The following is an 18866-nucleotide window of genomic DNA, read 5'->3' as shown; positions in this document are numbered from 1 at the left end:
CCGCCCCGCCGCGGAGGCTCCCGGGCGCAGGGGAGGGATCTCCCGGACCGTCCCGGCCCCCGTGGCAGGCGGGGCCGGTGCTGGACTTGTGGGTCCGATCAGGAGCGGCACGAAAGTTTCTGCGTGGGCAGCGAGCATGTCCTGTGTTGTCCCCCGCAGCCCCTCCTCGTCCGTCCAGCCCTCGCCTCTGCCTGGCGTCTGCCTCACCCCTTGCACTCTCCGGCCCCAGCCAGGGTGCAGGGGAACACGAGTGGGTGCTGCCCTGGGCTCCCCGGTTCTCCCTCTGCCCCTCGCTTTGCCAGGAGTGTCTGTGCCCGGCGTCATGCCAGAAGGCGCCCAAATATGATTTTGCCTGTACCCGCACAGCCCTGGCTCCCCGAAAATCCTGGGGGCTTTCTGCAGACCCTCAGCACCACGTGCCGACCAGCAATGGCTCCCACCACGCTGCTGCTGCAGGCAGGGACTGAGCAGGGTGACATTGCTGCTGGGCATTGGCTCTGGGTTCTGGCTGCACTGGAAGAAGCTGACGCATTATCCTGTGCACTGCAAGCAGACATGTATCGGCTACGGGCGGCTCCGCAGCTCTTGGCACTCTCTGCCTGAACTGAGGAGGGGGTCCGCTGGCATCTGGCAGAAATCACTACTGCTACCAGAGATAGGGGGGGAACATGCCCAGAGCAGCAGCAAGACCCCCGCACACACACATCTTCTCCTCACTGGGCTGGACCAGACGGAGGCTGAGGATGTTGCATGGGGCAGATCCAGCCCATGGGCACAGGGCTTTGCTCTGAGAGCATGCGCCATGACGCTTCATGCTGCAAGCAGGGAGTGGGGCACTGCTCTGCAGCACTCAGAACCTACAGGAGAGGCAGTGAGGCGAGTGTGTACAGTTGCCCCTTTTGCCTCAGGGCCAGCTACTGCTCAGCCCCAGCCTGCCTGGTGCACCTCTTTGTGCCACAGCCTCCCATAGTGCCCCAGTCCAGCTGCCTGCACATAGCCCCTACTATCCTGCTGCCCTCTTCCTTCGTCTGCTACATCCTACCACACACTCTCCCCACCACCTGAGAGCCCCTTGCAACTACCCATTCTAGCTGCCCCCATATCCACCACTCTGCCTGTGCCTCTACCCTGCGCCCCTGTCTGCAGGGCCTCCTCACCACCTCCCACCACAGCCCATGCTGCTGTCAGCCCCGCAGATGAGTGAGCCATAAACAGTCCTTCATGGAGACGTTTTTCACACGCAGGGCCACATGTTAACAGTTTTTCTTTATTTACTGCCTCCATTTCCTCTTTGTTCCAGGAACTTGTCCTCCAACTTCAAGCTGCTCATGATTAGGCAAAAAGGCCTCTAATCTCCCCGATCTGATTTACCGTCACTGAAAGCAGACGCTTCCCGTTACTGGCCCTGGACTTGGGAGCATGGACAGCCGAGCTCTGCCGGCTGCCGAGCCCAGCCGAGCCTCTCCAAAGCTGCCCCGCTGCACACGCTGCCTTCCCAGCAGCTTCCTCTTCCAGTAAGTGCTGGGCAGCCCAGTCCAAAACACCACAGGTGAAGGGCTGGGGGGGAAATGCAGCCGTGGGGCCCTGAGATGGGGACCCCACTGTGCCCAGGGCAGCTGCCCCAAGGCAAGGCAGGCTCTGGAGTAATTGTCTCCACTTTCTTGGGAAGGGACAGATGGCTGGAGCATTCCTTGGCTGTGGTCTCCCCAGCTGCTTACCACTCTGTGCCTACTGCTCCTGGCAGGGGTGGTTTTGGGTGCCAGGGGTGGTTTTGGGACACCAGGCTGGCTGCAGCATAGGGAGAGCACCTGTCCTCGCCATGGCCATCATCTCAGATCCTGCAAGCACTGGTTTTAGAGAGCTGGGGTGGGGCTGGCTCAGAACTCTGCTCTGTGCAGCCTCCTTCACCAGCTTGAGCAGCGCCTGGGGTCTGCAGCCATGTGGGGAAGGGGTCCTTCACTGAGCGTTGGCCACATTCTTCACTGGACCTTGCAGCAATCGTGTCCTGCCAGCCCCACGTCCTCCCCTGGGGCTCTGGATGGGACCTGCCTCAGGGATCTCCACCAGCCCCCAGTTTACCCCCAAATGCACGGGGCCCAGGAGAGCCATGGTGGAGACTCAATGGGACCAGTGCTGGAGCCTGCGGGAGAGCTTGTGGCCATGTCTGGGGCTGTCTGAGCCAAGGCCAGAGGTGTATGAGCAGCGGGAGGGCAGTGCCAGCACCTGGCTGGCAACTCAATGGAAGCTCGGACAGCGGCTGGGAGGCTTGCCTGGGGGCTTGTCCGGGGCCGTGCTGTGCTGTGGCTCCTGCAGCCACCACCTGCCAGCTCCTGCTCCCGGCCCCGGGGAACGTGCAGCCGTGGTGGGCTGAGCTCATGCTCCTGTGGTGCCTCCCCAGGGCTAAAATTAGCAGCCGAGGCCCAGCCGGGGAGTGGAGTCGAGATCCCGCCGGGGAGGATCGTGTTTCCCCCTCCCCGCCCTCCCTGCCACAGCCCTGGCAGCCGCCGGGGCGATTCCCGGAGCTGGTTGGGCTCCCCCCTGCCCCCGGCCCCACCGGCAGCCCTGTGAGCAGCCACTGCCAGGTCCTGTCTGCTTGCCTGACTGCACGTCCAGGACCCCAGCCCCCAGCCCAACACGCATCCCTTCTGCGGGTACCTCAGGACAGGCTGAGTGCTGGAGGCAGGTACAGTGCCCACTGCCAGTGTGGCTGCGCATCCTCAGCCGTCACCGGTCTGGCACTGAGCTATTTGGCCAAGGCACACATCAGCAGAGAGATGGTGGCTGATGTCCTGCTCCCAGACTCCTGGCATAACTAATGGGCTGTGGGCACAGGCCTGCTGGTGGTACAGGCAGTTCCCTGAATGTCTAGTGCTGCGTGCAGGGCCTGGAAAGGACCCCAAAGTGCTCGCCATGAGGTCGGTAGCTGCCTTGGTCCTGTAGCCATGCTGCCTATGCTGCACATGCTGCCTGTGCTGCTGGCTGCCATAGCTCACCCTTGTGGGCTGAGGCTGGCTGGCCTGCAGGGCCCCGCTCCCACCCGGGCAGGAGGGAGCTGCCATCCATCATCCTTGGAGGGGTAGGAGCCACAGAGCCAAGTGATTTCCTACTGTCGGGAACCACGGAGCAATGCCTGGAAGCTCTGGGACGTGCTGGGATCCTGGCTCAGCCTGCCAGGGCTGTGCCAGGACGTGCTGATGGTGGAGACGGTGCTGGGGAAAGAGCATTGCCCTCTCTACTGAGCCCAGCCCACTGCTGTCCTGGTGTAATGGCACTGTTGGCTTGCTGGGCTCCATTAGGTATGTGCCAGCGTCAGCTCACATGCACAGCATCCAAACAAGCCTCACTCCAGAGCAAATCTGCGATGGCCCCATTGAGATGCACCCAGTGAGCGCTATCACCCTGACCCGGTGGGGCTGCACTGCCTGTCAGAGCTGGCCATCACGGGAAGAGGTTTGACTACGAGTCCATCACTGTAGTCCAAGCACAGTTGTTGCCCATAAGACACTGTGGCAGAGCCCCTGAGCGGGCAGCTGCTGGTGGACCCCTTCCCCGGAATGCCCAGAGGTGTCCTTGCCCCGGTCGCAGGAGCTGTGTGCAGGGGCTGCTCCGGGGTGGCGATGTGGCCTTTCGGCCTTGTGCTGTGTCCGGTCGTGCCGGCAGAGAAGCCCGCTCCGTCTGCCGGAGCCCGGTGGACGCTGCCGGCCGCTGGGGCTGCAGGCGCAGAGCGAAGCTGTCGGGTAGCGAGCGGCCGGCCGGTCCCTCCGTCCCCAACCTGCCGGGGCTGCTCGGGTGACCCCTCCCTCCGCCAGCAACAACTTTTCCAGTAAAACCACCGCAGAAATCCCGGCTTCCCGACAGGCCCGCCCCTCGGCCGCCGGAGGGGCGCGGGCCGCCCTTAACCCTTCCCCGCCCGGCCCCCCGCTCTGCCCAGCGCGGGGGCTCCGGGATCGGGCACTGCTTTTGGACCTGGCACCCCGCGGAGCCCCCTCTTCGGTCACACGCCCTGGGTCAGCGATGCCTCCGTTCGCCGGGTTTCTGGGGGGGGGAGCGGAGATGGCAGTGGGAAGCATCGGAAGCGGCAGAGTGGCAGTGCTGGAGCAGCCTGACCCTCCGGACACGGAGGAGGTGGGTGGGAGAGAGCTGAGCGGACCCTGCCCCGGGGGACCTCTGTGCCCGCATCCCGCCCTGGTGTGGTCTGGCCGTGCCACGGGGAAGGACCCTCTGAACTGGCAGTGCCAGCAGTGCGTTGGACTTTCCTTCTCACGGTGCAGCTGAAGCAGAGGGAACTGGGACTCGACCCTGCTGGAGAGCAGAAGGAGCATCCCAAGGACCAAGGAGCCAGAGATCCAATTGGGAGCAGAGCCCTTCTCCAAGGGGGACCCCAGCACGGCCTGTCAGGGCAATGGAGGTTTGGGGCCCCAAGCAGGACAGGATCCTGACTGTCTCTGGTCAGCTAGGAGCCATATGCTGCTTGGTGCTGGGTGGCAGCAGGAAATTATGTGTGGGGCAGGTAGCTTGAGCTCTTGGCTGCAGAGTGCACCCGTGGCTGGGCCCAGCCATGGCTCCAAGACGTGTGCCCCTGAGTGGAGGTGTGGAGGGCTGCTTGATAAGGATGGGGGCAAGAAGAGAACAAATCACCACCACGTGCTCAGGGGACAGAACACAGTGACTTTGGCTACAATGGCGCAGATTTGAGTGGGGGGGGGTGGAGGAATGGGACCTTGCACTGAAGAGCAGTGCAGAGGGTCACATAGGTCCCCTTGCCCCTGAGCCCTGATGCTGGGAGCAGCTTTTAGGGACACCCTGGGAGATCATTGGTGCCAATGTCAGCTCTGACCTGGGGGGCTGCGCTGGCTCATCAGCCTTTCCCTGGAGCTCTCCAGGGCTGATCCTGCCAGGTGGGCAGAACTTGGGCTGGCTAGGCACTGGGAGCTGGGGCTCCATTCCAGGAGCTGTGAGGAACCATTCCCAGCCATGCTGTGCCTGCTGCCAGCCTTGGCCCTGTGCTGGCTGCTGCATTGGCCAAGCCAGGGCTGAGGTAAGTGCTGTAATTGTTTTCTCTGTGGTCCGAGATGAATAATTGAGAGGTCTTTGAGGAGAATTAATTAGCCTGTTTATTGGCAGTAAATGCTTTTCTCCAGATGATGAAATAGATCCTGAGCGACACGTGGGGCAGGCGGATGCAGGTTGCTGAGGCTGCTCTGGAGCTTGCCAGTGCCAGCGCTGCAAGTCAGCCATGCTGGTGCCTCGAGCCTGCTGGGGGGCAGGTATGCCAGTGCCATCTTCCACAGCCTCCTGGCAGCCCCACATGCCTGGAGCTCACTGTGCCCACTGCCAGAACTTTGTGCAGGGAAGCTGGTGTGGTTGGGAGCAGGGGACACAGAGGGGTAAGCAGGGTCCTCTCCAAGCCTTCTGGGCTGCTCTTTTCAGAGTGGACTGGTGAATTCTTCTGGAGTAGCCCCATCTAGACCTGGCAGAGCTCTCTGCCCTGCAGCACAGCATGTGACATACAGTCCCACATGGCATGGTGTAGGGGGCCAGCTGGTGGTCCTGAGCAGAACGGCAGGAGTTAGCCCTGAAGGCCCTCAGCTGCCTGAAGCTGTCAGCTGAGCAGTTCTGCCGCGGTCACCCACTGCTAGTAACTCAGTGTTTCCATGTCCCTACATCCCCATTGGTCACCAGTGCAGACCCTTGTGCTGCAGCATGGATCCTTCTGTCCCATATCGTACCTCTGTGGCTTCCTACTCTCTCTCAGCTCACAGTCCATCCTGGGTACTGCCTCCCTCTTCAGATCCTACTGTATTCCCTTGCATCTTCCTTCTTGTGGTTGCCAAGCTGGTGCCAGCTTGGGACTTGTGTCTTGTACCTCCTCCGCTCCCCTAAGTATGAGGGGAAGGGCCCTGCATGGCCAGAAATGCTTGAACAAGGATTTCCTTGTTGCTGCATGAGCTGTTTGCCTTGCTCCCAGGCCAGCCGTTAATGAGGTTTGGCAGGAGGCAGTGGCAGCCCCGGCCATTGGATTTCTATAAATCAACCTGGTGGTAACGTGTGGGGCTCACTGGGATGGAGCTGCTCAGCCCCGATGTGCAGGACTGAGGACCATGGGCAGCTCAGAGCTGGGATGGAGCTGCTCAGCCCTCGTGTCTGGACTGCAGCCTACAGGTGTCTCAGAGTTGGGCTGAAGCCACTCAGCCCCGATGTGCAGGACTGAGGACTATGGGTGGCTTTAGAGCTGGGATGGAGCTGCTCAGCTCCCATGCCCAGGACTGCAGCTCACCGGCTCGCAGCAAAACGGGGCCAAGTGCAGCCATCCCAGCCTGCGAGGGCTAGGATTGCTCTGTGACACCGGGGCGTGAACGTTCCCCTGGTTTCAGGGCAGTTGGATGCGCCGCTCCCAGGTTCAGGGCAGGCTGGGCTCGGCAGTTGCAGCCCCGAGGGGATCGTGCGAGCCCCTCTGGGCGAGGGAGTCGCAGGCAGCCTCTGGGCACGAAGCATCCTGGAAGAGCTGAGAGGGGCGGGGGCTGAGGGGGCCGAGGGGGCAGTGGCTGCTTCCCAGCAGGCAGGTCAGAGTGGCCCCTTGAGTTGTTTGTTTCCAGGAAAGGCAGAAAGTCTAAAGCAGCTTCCCACAGCCGAGGTCCTGCTGTTCCCTGATCCTTCCCCACATCCTCCACCTCCCTTTCTGGAGACCGGGAGAGGCCGCTGGGTGCTCAGCGTGCTGGAGTGGGGGTGGTTCTGCCCTCCTGCTCAGCCCTGAGGTGGGGGCTGTAGCACCGCCACCCGCACCGGACATGCCACACACCCCACGTCCCCCTGTTCTTGGGGCAGCCTCAGGCATGCAAAGCAGGGCAGGCAAATTACCCAGCCCTCCGGGAAGCCTTGCCACAGCTGTGACTGGTGGCTACCGCATGGCAACTGGACCCTGCCGGGAAGCAGTGCCGTGGTGGCAGGGCCTGCATGTGGGCACGTTGCACCAAAGCTGCTTGCAGCAGCCATGCCCAGCTGCCTCTGGCACAGGGAAGCTGCACAGGCTGCAAGTTCTGCGACCCCCATGTACTTCTGGGCTGCACTGCCTGGAGTGGCCATTCCTTCCCTTCTGGGGACAGCAGCCATGCCCAGCCAGGAGCCTCACTGGGATACCCGGAGTGGGGCATGGAGGAGATTCACATCAAGAAGGGTCTCCTGGGAATGTTTTTTTTGGTGCATTTTGCTCCTGGCAGCCCTGTGTTCAGAAAAGGAGGTGCTAGGAAGTGGGACCTGTTATCACTGGTTTCCCACAGTGATGCACTCACCACACCGGCATGGGCCCTGCGGCACTGCGGCTGCTTGCTCTTCTCACCCACGGGATGGGATGTTTTGTCTGGGGAACCAAGGCAGCCCATCCCCTCCATGCCGTGGTTGCCACAGGGCTGTTGCAGCTGCGGCTTGAGTTAGGGCTCACTTTCACTCACTGGGGCTCCTGCCAGCCTCATCTGCCTGGCGGGTTTGTCTGAGCCCCTTCACCTCTCCCATGTGCCAGCCGCTGCTCCAGTCCCCAGGGCTGGCCTCAGTGTGCTAGCAGAGCCTGAGGCAGAGGCAGACTGGTTGAGCAGCAGAGGCTTTGAGTGAAGGAGGGGGTTGCAGGGCTGGGATCTGTGGGAGTCAGTGGGACTGAGGCTTTGAAGAGGCTATCTCAGGGAGACATGGGACAAGCTTATTCAGGTGAAGGCTGCAGGTATTTGCTGGAGAGAGCAGGGTACAGTGTTCATACGGCTGGAGCATATTGTGGGTCCTGCAGGCTGGGCTGAATGTGGGGCAGGGGCACCCTGCTCTGGCAGCCCCTGTTACTGTAAAGCTGGTAGGAGAGTGGCAAGGCTGTGCCAGGCAGCTGGCCTGGGGAAGAGCCAGTCTCAAAAAGCGATGTTTCAGTTCCTGCTGTCCGTGTGCTTCCCCCTGTATCAAGAAATCTCTCTGCTCTCACTCAGCAAAAGAGTTTCTGCAGGGTGTGGAAACTGAGAGAAACCCCATCCCCAGCATGGCCCCACTGACTGGCTGGACTCCTGTGGGGTCGCCACTGGCTGGCAGGAAATCCTTGGCCTTCAGCCCCTACTTCCCCCTATCCCCTCCAGCCATAGCCTGGCAGCAGCCCCAGCCCATGCCAGGCAGGCCCCTGAGGTGGTGTAGTGCCTCAGGTAAGCAGTGTCCCCTCACGGTGACCTTGCAGCAGGATAGCACCGGGATGGATGGTGGCAGAGTTGCTGAGCAGCTGTCTACTGGAGCTGCCCTTCCATTTGTAGCTGCACACCTCTGCCTTGCCAGCATGCTCTGCTCTTGTCTGTGGTGGCACCATTGCTAATGGGCAGGTGGGATGTACTCAGAGAGGGCAGATGCTGCTGCTGGCACAGTGTGTCTGCTGCACTGGGAGCTGGCATTCCTCTGTCGGCTTCTGCTTGTGGGTGTGAACCGCAGGTGACTGTTGTGACAGCCCTCCAGCAGCCACGGTTACCAGTGCTGAGCACAGGTGGCACCGGTGAGCACGTGGACCCGCAGGGACCTGCTTATGACTGGAGCAGCCATGAGGAGCACTGGGATGCACAGTTCTGGGGGTGCGGGCATCCACATCATGCTGGGAACCTGAGTTCATCCTAGCCCCGTCGCTAGCTCTGTCGGCTCCGAGGGTTCCACTCCTTCCCTCCCCACCAGGGTGTTGTGCCTGCACCCCTCAGCTGAGCTTCTACTGTGACTGCAAGGCCAGGGCTGGGAAGAGGAACCCCCCAGGGGGTTGTGCAAGGAGGGACCCGCGCGGAGGGGAGGGCACGAAGCCGTGTCGAAATTCCACACCCTTACAGAAAAGCCCCCGGGCAGAATTCCTGACAGGGGTGATTCATCCCCGCTGGAAGTGTGACTTTGCCTCTCCAGTAAACTCTATTCAGCTCAACACACTAAAGGTGCCACTGTGCCCTCACCTCCACTAGCACCCGCTATGGAGTGCTGGGACTGCTCTGAGCCCCATGGGCAGTGGCAGGGGTGCCAGGCAAGCCAAGGAGGGACAGGATTGGTGATGGCCTGGGCGCTGCTTGGTAGTGGAGGTGCAGATGCCAAGCGAAGAATTGGCTCCCCAGCTCCCATTGCTGTGGAGGTCTCCCTTGCCCTGGATGCCACTCAGGCCTGTATTGGGCCAGTGCCATGGCCAGGTGCTGTGGGGGGGACTGTCCCTCATCAGTGAGGACGCACAGGACGGCCCTTTCCAGGAAGCACGTGTGAGGGCAGCCAGGCTGCAGAGTTCCCGACAGCAGCTCTGGTTTTAATAACAGCAAATCAATGGATGCCCAATTCCGGCCAGAGCAAACTCCTGCGCTTCCTTCTCTGGCCTCCCTGGACGGTGGCTTCCTTGTAGGGCAGAAGGGATGGGAGCCTTGACTCTGGCAATGGCACATGCTTCCTAGATGCACACCTGCCTGCCCTGCCAGCTTCACCCTACCCCAGCACGCTGCCTTCACCCCAGCCTTGTCACATGGGAAGGGCAATTGAGGGTCCCAGTTGCCCCTACCCAGCCCCATGCTGTGCCCATTCCATGCAAGTGCTGCCCACAGGGCTGCTCCACGGCTGGGCATTCCCAGCTGCTCCCGGCTGCTCACCTCCCCCGGCCCTGCGCTGTGGTTCAGCCTCCCTTCCCCGAGGGTTTGCACAAACCTCCCTGCTCGCTTTGTGCTTGTTTTGAGAACAGATTAGTCATGGCTCTTAGCTGGCTTCCAGCAAACTGCACAACAGCACCATGGAAAAACGAGAACAGTGAAGTGATGACTCAGCAGGGCTCACACTCCCATCCCTTGGGTGCCAATTGTCCCCTGCTCCTGCATGGCCCAGGGCACTGATGGGGACCACCCAGATGTGGCAGCTGGGGCAGAGCATGGGTGGCAGGGAAGAGCAAAGGGCAGTGCCTGTCTGGAAGCAGCAAAGAGTAAGCAGAAGCTGAGGAGGTGCTGGCTGGGTGGGACACAATATCTCCAGGACCCTGGGGATGTCTGGCTCTCAAGTGTAGCCTGTGCCCTGTCCTTGAGCCCTCTCTTGCTCCCGGTGAGTGGATGTCCCCCCCAAACTGCCAGCATCTCGCTATCCTGAGCATCCCCAGCATCCTGCTACCAGCATGATTGGCAGCTCAGCATCCCAGCACGGCTGCACAAAGGGGCTGCTGTGGTGCAGAGAGCCTTCTGGGACCCCACTAGACAGCAGCTGTGCTCCCTGGAGTCGCAGGGCTGGAGATTCTTGGCCTTGTGGGCTCAGCAGTCACCCCTGGCCACCGGGGCCCTCCTAACCAGCACCTGCGTGCTGGGGCCGTGCCAGTGCCAGGAACTCCTGGGGCGGGCCCTTACCGTACCTCACACCTCACTCTGCATCCCTTTATTGCCTTGCCTTGGCTGGCTGCCCAGCGGCACAGCTTGCTGCCAAGTCTCTGTGCCAGGTGGCTTATCGTGATCCTATGGTGCTGGACACCAACTGGTGTCGTCTGCCAAGGATGAACAATGTAATTGCTGGAATTACAGTAAAGTGCTCGCTCCCATTCCCACTCGTTAAATGCTGAGACAGGGCCCTTGGGTCCTTCTAGGGAACATCTGCTCCTGCTGTGCCCTGCTGTGCCTTGCCAGCTGCACACCCTGTCCTTGTCTGCCTCTGCCCATTGTCCCCAGCCCAGCCGGCACAGGCTGAAGCTGCTCCGCTGGTGGGCTTGGGAGCCGTGGGAGAGGCACAGCTCACCAGGTCTATGGGGACCTTTGGGCCTCCCAAAGATGGGGTGCACCAGTGGAGAGGGGGCAGGAGGAAATGGCCATGCTGGGAGCAGCAGAGCCAACCTCATGCATGCAAAATCCCACAGCCAGGACCCTTGTACCCAGCAGCATGTGTGGCACGGCCACTGCCTGCTGCTGTGCCAGGGATGAGGCCAGGGCTGATTTGTGGCCAAGGGATGCTCCAGGGCTGCTGGGGTTTGGCACATGCCCATGGCTGCTCTGACAGGGTCATCTGAGGACTCTGCACTGTGCTGGGCAAACACACTCAAGGCATCTGGCAGCCTGCAGCCTGGAGCACCCACAGGGACCTCCTGTGGCGTGCTGTTGGTGTGCCCATGCCCAGTCATGGCAGGTGCCTAGTTGTTCCCTGCAGATGCAGGTGCCAGCGTAACATGTGCCTGGGTCAGGGTAGATGGATGAGTATCAGGAGAGGGCTGTCCCCAAGGAGGGTGTGGGATGACATCTGACTCTGCTGGCATCCTCTCCTCACCCTGGGCACAGACCTCACAAAGACCTTGCAGGTGACATTTGGCAGCAGGACCCTCCAGCTCTGGCACAGGGTCAGGGCTGGAGCTGCAGGACACAGCCTCCCACTGTCCATCCTCCAGCAGCTCTAGCACCACCAGACCCAGGCTGCTACTCCCTCTGCCTTGGCCGTGTCCCCAGCCACAGGATGGGGCGGGGGGGCCTGTGGCTGCCATTGCCACAGCAACGCGGCTTTGTTTGAGTCCTTCCTCTGAAATGTCAAGACTTTCTTCGGGCTCCAGCTGCTGCTGCCAGGATGAAAACTTCCTCCTGGGCTGTGGAAACGTGCCGGGGGGAGTCTTCTACCCTGAATATCTACCTTTGCCTGGGCAGCAGAGTTCTGTTCTGTGCCATGACTGGTGGTTGTGGGGTGCAGGACTGAGCCCTGAGTGAATGTCGGAGTGGGCAGGGGCAGGCAGGGGCAGTGGGCAGTGGAAGACACTGCTTCCTTGCAGGGGTCTGTGGGGTGGGTGAAGGGGCTTGTGTCTCCCAAAGCTTGGGGTGGTGCTGGTAGGATAACAGCGCTTCTGGTGCCAGTGAACTGGTGGATGTGGCTACTGGATGGGGAGGGCCAGGGCAGCAGAGCCTAGTGAAGCTGCTGATGGAAGGAGTGAGGAATCCACAGCTGTTGGCGTCCTCTGAGCTGGCTGTGGATCTGGCTGGAGAAGCATCAACAGAGAGGGGTTTCCATGGGGATGTACACAGGCCTCTGGGCTCATCCCGAAATACATCCTGACCTGGGCATGGGGTTTTGCTGCTGCTCCACACTCTCTGCTTGTAGCCCTGGCCATGTCTTCAAGAGCTGAGAGCCAAGCCAGGCATGCAATGAAGAGGCTTAGAGCAGTCTCTGTGGGTCTATCACCTGCCTCCTTCACACCAGTGACAGGATGGGTCACCACTGGCCATTACCACTGGCTAAGCCCCTCCTGGGGACAGCCACCTCATGCCATAGCACATGGCCATGCTGTGGGAACCTGCCTGGGTGGAGGGGATGCCATGAGATCAAGGGGCTGCCACAGGCTTCAGGGACATTCAGCTTCAGGGGTGCACAGTCCCACTCCCCCTCCAGCATCCAGCACAGGGAGTCATTGCCTGTTCTGAACCTGCAGCCAGGGCAGCCAGTGCCCAGCTGCAGGCTGTGCCGCAGAGCCTGAGCTTGCACTTCCCGGCAGCTCACTGGAGAGTAGATGTCTCGGTGCCTCTTCCCAACTGTCCCCGTGGCCCCAGCCCACAGAGGAATTGCCATGTAAGGAGCAGGTGGTGCCATTTACAGTAAGTCCCCGGCTGCTGCACAGCCCTTTCCTGCATCCTACTGGGAAATGCAGCGGGTGGATGTGGGAATGTCCTGGCGCTGTGGAGCCGAGGCAGGGGAAGTGCACAGGGAGTGTGCTGCCAGGTCGGGGTGTTCACAGCGAGCTCCCTGCCCGCTGCCACTCACTGCCACCTTCCTCAGGGTAGTCTCTGAGTCCCAGCTGCAAGGACAGGAGAGGATGGTAGGTGACATTGGGTGATGGCCCAGCCAGCCCAGGAAGAGCTGCCCCATGCAGTGCCACCTCCCTCCTACTGTAGGCTGTGGATCCCATCCTCACAGCTGGCCCGTTCCGTGGGTGCTCTGGGATCAGCCAGCACGGGGTTGGTGTCTGCATTGTAGTCTGCTCTGCTTGTTTGTGCTGTTGGTGTGGCCCAGATGGGACAAGAATGCTCCAAGCGGGAAGATCCCATCCTGGCATGGATGCTCCCATGAGGGGATAGGGCTTTTCTGCATACACTGGTGGCTGGGAACAGGCTAATGGTCATGGCGTGGGGCTGAAGTGCTTTCACGGGTCTGTTCTACTCCCCAGGGATTGCCTCTGACTCTGCCCAGCTGGGTACCCACAGCAGAGCCCTGGTGCCCATCTGAGTACCCACCAGATGCCATGCTGGCTGTGTGGCTGGGGGCTGCAGCAATCACAGGCTGCAGTTGTTTCCTGGTTTTGGGTCTGCAGATGCTGGCATGCACCAGAGTAGGTTTCCTGCACCCCTGACCCTGCAGGGGATGGTATTATCATTCCAGCAGAAACTTTCTTCTCATGCCAGTAACAAGCTGTTAGCATAGTGGGAAGTGTTGACGGCTGTCCTGCACCATTCTGGAGAGGCTGAGTTGGGGCAGGGCTGGGGGATTCAGGAGCAGCAAAGCAGTTTCCTGTCCCTGCTCAACAATCCTCCTGCCCCTCAATGGGCTCTCATGCGGCCCTGTTTGCTTTTGCCCTGCACCACAGAGACATCAGTGTGAAGGCGGTGTTGATCCTGGGGACAGGCTGTGCTTATATCTGCAGTGAGTTCTCCTGATTTTCAGCCTGTGGCTCTCACACTGCCTGGAGAGGTGGCCAGAATTCTGCTCGCAGCATGCCACAGGTTGGACTGGTGGGACAACTGGTCAGTGCAATCACCCAGAAGTGCCCCGTGCAGGGCAGAGCCAGTTCTGGTTTGCCCAGCCCAGCTGTGCCACATTCATGTCATTCATGCTCAGAGCAGGTGGAGAGGAACTGCTGGTCAACTGCTGGCCTTGCACAGACGAGAGCCTGTAGGTGGCTTCAAGCCTCTGGCTCTGCTTCCTGCCTTGGGGCTGCTGCCTGACACGGTGCTGTGCTAGTTTGTATGCCAAATCCAACCCAGAGCTGGTGCAGCACAGCAAGGAAACTGAGAGCCCTGCTGGGCTGCTGAGGTGCCTGGATTAGCTTGCTGTGGCTGCCTCTGTGCTTGCTGTTGGTTGGTCCTCAGGATGCCTGCAGTCCCTCTCTGGGGATGCCAGCAAATTACAAGTGGTCCTGGCCAGGAAGATGGGAGCCAGGACCTCAGGGTGAGTGGGACTGCAGCATCTCCAGCTCATCCCTGGCTCAGAAGGCAGCCTCACACCTGCCTTGTGCCCAGCCTATGGGAAACAAGGAGTGGGGGCAGACGCAGGACCATGGTGTCCCAACTCTGCCTCTGGCCTCTTGTACTTATGCCCTGACACTGCCATGCAGAGGCAGCGTCTAATCGCCAGCAAGAACACCTTCCCCATCCAGGAAGTTTCCATGAGGATGAGCTCAATCAGGCACGGGGCAGAGGGGAACTGGCTCCAGTGACACACATGCTTGGCTGCTTACGAAACACGGGGCCAAGTCCGCTCAGCTTCTCTGAAGGCAAGAGGCTTGTGAAACCTTCGGCAGGGATTTACCCGCTGGCTGCTGCGTCACCGCTGCCGTGAGGCTGGGCTTCTTCCAAGAAAGCCACGGGCCTGGTGGAGCTTCCTGGACTTTCGACTCAGCAGCAGGTTGCAGCATTGCAGTGGCCTGAGAGGGAGGGAAGAAGCCCCTGAATGGCGCCCAGGGCTCTTGTGGGAAATAGTGAAGCTAGGACTGTTCCCGCAGGGACAAAAAGGTTGGGGTCCAGCCGAGGCTGTTGGTCAGGGCCGATGCAGGCAGCTTCTTACCTGTTCTGCCTTGTGGTGGGGTGCTGCGAAGGCCCTGACTCTGTCAGGGCAGAGCTGGGAGATGTTCAGGCTCCCCAGGTTCCCAGTTTCACATCTCCTGCTGTGCCTTGTTCTGCCCAAGCCCTGTGATGCTCCCGGTCCCTCCCCAGGTGCTCCCTGCTGGTGGGTGCTGCTCATCCCCGTAGTGCTGCTCCCACCCTGTGCCCTGGCATGGGGCCGGGAGTCACCAGTGCTGCTGGGAGTCCTGACGTCGGGGATGTGCCTCGGCAGAGCCTGGCAGGCGGCCACCCGTGCACATGGACATTCCTCACATAGCTCCAGCGAGTGCCCAGGCAGGCTGTGCAGCGCTTCCTGGCAGCTTGTGGGCTACAGTCCCAGAGAGCAGCACCAAAATAGCCACTGGGTCCATGCTGTGCCTGCAGCCCGAACAGACACATTCACTGTCCCTCTGCTCTGGGGTGATTCCTATGGGAAGCCTCTTCCCAGTGGCTGGGGTTCCCCAGGAGGGAGCATGGTGCCCATGGCATGGGCCTGAAAGTGCTGCAGGGTTGTGAAGCACAGAGTGCCTGCCCACAGCCTCCTCCTTGCTGCCTGGGACTCTGGAGATGTTGCAAGGGGCTGAAACTCTCACAGGAGTTTCCCTCACTCTCCTTCAGATGCAGCTCCCTAGCTGGGCATTGTGCTCCACTCCAGCTAGCTGGAGCTGTGGGTTTATTCCCATGCCTGGTTCACAGGGATGGCGCCCTCACAGAGCAAGAGTAGGGGGGAAGGCACTGCCAGTGGCTAGGAGGCCCTGTGTGGAAATGCTCTCCCTCCTTCACCTCCTCCTCTTGTACACTTTCATGGACATCTGCTCTGCACCATCTGGGTTTGGCATGTGAGGGTCTGCACAGGATAGCTCTGATGGCTCAAGGGCCGGAACTTCGAACTCTGTGCCATGTAGGTGAGCAGGACCTCAGCCTCCCTGATTAATCCCCACTCCCTGCACCCATAGCAAAAGCACCACAAACCTTCTTCTAACCCTGCCTCCCTTGATGCTCTGTTCCTGCAGCTCTTCATCCCATCACACACCATCTCCACATTCCCCTCCCAGAACTGGCTTGGGGGCAGTGCTGCAGAGCAGGGTTGCACTTGGTGCTGTGCCACAAGCCAGCCTTGGCCAGCAACTCGCTCTCCTCTGTGCCCAGGGCAATGGGCCATGTGCTTCAGTCCAGGGACAGTTGTAGCTGCACCACGTGCCAGGAGCAGGTCCTGTCCCCTCAGTGGCTTATGGCTTGGCCAGTGGAGTGAGGTCGCTCGGACGTACCTGAGCCCTGGAGCGGCACTTACGCATGCCGGGCTGTGAGTCACCACGGAGGGATCACCCCAGCAGGGAGAGCAGGCTCCAGGAAACCAGTGCTTACGTGGTGTAAACACCATCCCAGCTTCACAGTGAGGGCAGCGGCTGGAGAGGTACATGCGTCATGCTGGGGAGGGGGACAGGCCCAAGCAGTCTCAGAGATGAGAGGGAGAAAACAAACCAGATCTGTGTTTTGTTTCATTAAAAAATAGTGCTCTTTATTATAAATTATGGAAACATTTCCTTTCTGAATATAAATATAAATATGTGCAAAGTTTCATCTGAGTTTTGGTTTGGTTGAATTTTCAAGCATGGTTTTGCTCAGCCCTCAAGGCTGGAGGTGAAGATGGAATCTTTATAAAAGACAGTGATTCACGTTGGCCTGTAAACATCCCTTTGGTTTAAAAAAAAAAGCAAGTAAAAAAAAAAAAGCCAGAAAATCCCAACTGCTTCTCTGGACACAGGCAGAAAAGCACTTGCGAGACGACACGCTCCAAAGAATCCTCCTGCCACGCTCCTGGGGGAATTTGGTGTCCCCGCAGAGCAGCGTGGCAAAGGTCTGCAGGGAGCAGCTGGGCAGATGTGGGGTGTGACGCTCAGGAATAACGGTCTGGTGGCAGCACCGAGTCCCTGGGGTGCTCCTGGCAGATGAGGTCGTGCAGGATTCTCAGTGGTATCGGGACGTGGTCTCTCCCCTCCAGTTTTGTGGCACGTCACCGGGACTGTTATTGGTGCAGCGTCACCAAATGATGTGCAGTAACCCAAACCATGGGGCAGGGATAAGATTAAGGCTTAGTCCCCTGGAAAATGGCAGCTGGGGGAAAAAGGCAGCGACCTCCAAGTCTGGGGCCTGGTGTGAAAGGAGCTTCCACCCACAGGGAGGCAGCAAGAGGTAAAGTACAGTATGGGCAAAAAACACTTTCCCCTTAAAACGGAGGAAAAGCGATCAGGCACTCGCTGGGCTCCAGTGCTTTCCGTGCTTGGGTGGCAGGAAGGTGCTCTTGCCAAGACACCTCAGGTATGATCTCACCGCAGCAGTGGGGATGTGGCTGCCAGGGTGCATGTTCCCCTGTGCTGTGGGTGATGTCCTGGCTGCCTGAGTTCATGGATGCTTTGTCGACAGCATCTCTCTGGCTGTGATGGAGAGGCCTCTGCATTGGGCACACTGTAACATCCACAGTCCAACCAGAGCAGTCTCCTTCCCCATGGAGAGGGGCTGACACACTTCCTTGGGGTTCCCCTCCAGCACCAAGTGTGCCAGGCTGTGCTGGCCACAGTGGCTCACCCCAGTCCCTCTCCTCTCCTTCCTGGAGGGAGAGGCTTGGCATGCCCTGTGAGTCCCCATGCTGTTGGGGAATTGTGCCTGTCCCCTGCTCTTGTGCTTGTAGCATGTAACTTTGCTCCGCTGTCCCCTTAGAGAGGGGCATCATACTGGTCCAGGAACTCCTTGATGGGAGCTGGCAGCTGAGTCACCTTCTCATAGGAGTCCAGGTGCCCATTGACGGTCTTGCGGCAGAGGTGCTGCAGGGTAGAGACACTGGAGGAGAGTGGGCGGCTCAGCACCAAGGGGATCTTCTCACCACCCGAGTAGATGTAGTAGGTGCGTTTGGGATGCAGGGCCCCCCCTGGCTGCTCAGGGACGGGTGCGGGTGGCATGTAGTGATGTACCAGCTTGAGCACGCAATCGAAGCGGGGCACAGGCTGGCTGCTGCGAGGGTCGCTCTGCAGGGAGAAGCTGCCACCCTCGCACTGGATGCGCAGGTTCTTGGTGCCTGACTCTGTCTTGACGCTGAGGGTGAAGAAATGCCGCTGGTCCGAGCTGTCCCTGATGAGGAAGGTGCCTGCGGGCTCGGTGCTCAGCAGCAGGTTGGCCTCACCGCCGGTCACCGTGCTCCAGTAGAATCCACTCTCCTGCAGCTTGCGCACGGTGTTCACCACCAACTGGTACTCGCTTTTGGAACTGAACGTCTTGAGGCGCAGGCTGGTGTCGAGGGGGCGGCTCATCCCGGCGGCGGGGAACTTGCTGTGGGTGACCATGGCGCAGGGAGCCAGCTTTGCGTGCCCGGGGTGCTGCTGCGGGAGCAGCCGCTGCTACACCATCACCTGCGGCAGAGATGGCCGTTAGCACCGGCACCCTCTCGCCCCGTGCTCCCTTCCCGGGAGCACCGGCATCCCCAGCCCTCGCCTACAGCCTACTGTCCTCCTGCAGTACCGGCAGCCGCTGCACTTGACTATCACCCTCCCCCGCCGGGCAAAGGCATCCCTCGATCCCGGCCATCCCTTCGCCGAGGGGCATCGGCTCCGCCCGTCCCCGGATACCTCACTTCTCTGGGGACACTGGCAACCCCAGGCACTGCCCTCCTTGGGCACCGGCATCCCCGGCTACCAGCCTCCCCAGGGGGCAAAGCACCCCCCGCTACTTGGTTACTGCTCTCCCAGGGGCTCCGAGATCCCCGTTAATCTCACTCCCTGGGGGGCACGAGTATTCCCAGTCCCCCACTATCGTCCCTCGAGGGGGCACCGGCATTCCCGGTGTGGGGCTATCCCTCCCCGTAGGACACCGCGGTCCCCGCCTCCCCACTCCGGAGCCCCGTCCCGTCCCACCGCGGGCAGCCACTGTACCTGGAGCGCGGGTGCCGGGGCCGATTTCGGCAGTGGCGGTGAGAGCCGGTGCGGGGCGGCGGGCGGCGACAGAGCTGCCGAGGCCGCCCGGGGAGGCCTCTTATAGCGGGCGCAGAGCCCGCCCTCGGGTTCCTGGAACTGCGCGGCTTCTTGTAACGCTGCC

The 18866-nt window shown here is 60.7% G+C and overlaps 1 protein-coding gene across 1 annotated transcript; it reads right to left on the bottom strand.

Annotated features, from left to right (window-relative positions):
• Positions 1-16272: 16272 nt before the first annotated feature.
• SOCS3 (suppressor of cytokine signaling 3) lies at positions 16273-18769 on the bottom strand. Its single transcript, XM_064151749.1, has 2 exons — positions 18704-18769; positions 16273-18184 (listed from the first exon to the last, which is right to left on the bottom strand). The coding sequence occupies exon 2, from the start codon at positions 18116-18118 to the stop codon at positions 17495-17497; it is 624 nt and encodes a 207-aa protein (XP_064007819.1). The 5' UTR covers positions 18119-18184; positions 18704-18769; the 3' UTR covers positions 16273-17494.
• Positions 18770-18866: the final 97 nt, after the last annotated feature.

Source organism: Pogoniulus pusillus, chromosome 11, assembly GCF_015220805.1.
Source record: "Pogoniulus pusillus isolate bPogPus1 chromosome 11, bPogPus1.pri, whole genome shotgun sequence".
Lineage (NCBI taxonomy): Eukaryota > Metazoa > Chordata > Aves > Piciformes > Lybiidae > Pogoniulus > Pogoniulus pusillus.
This window is presented reverse-complemented; position numbering and strand designations above follow the sequence as displayed.

What these genes read in the sequence shown, in the direction of transcription:
- SOCS3 (XM_064151749.1), bottom strand. Translation starts at nt 18,118, where the DNA reads ATGGTCACCCACAGCAAGTTCCCCGCCGCCGGGATGAGCCGCCCCCTC.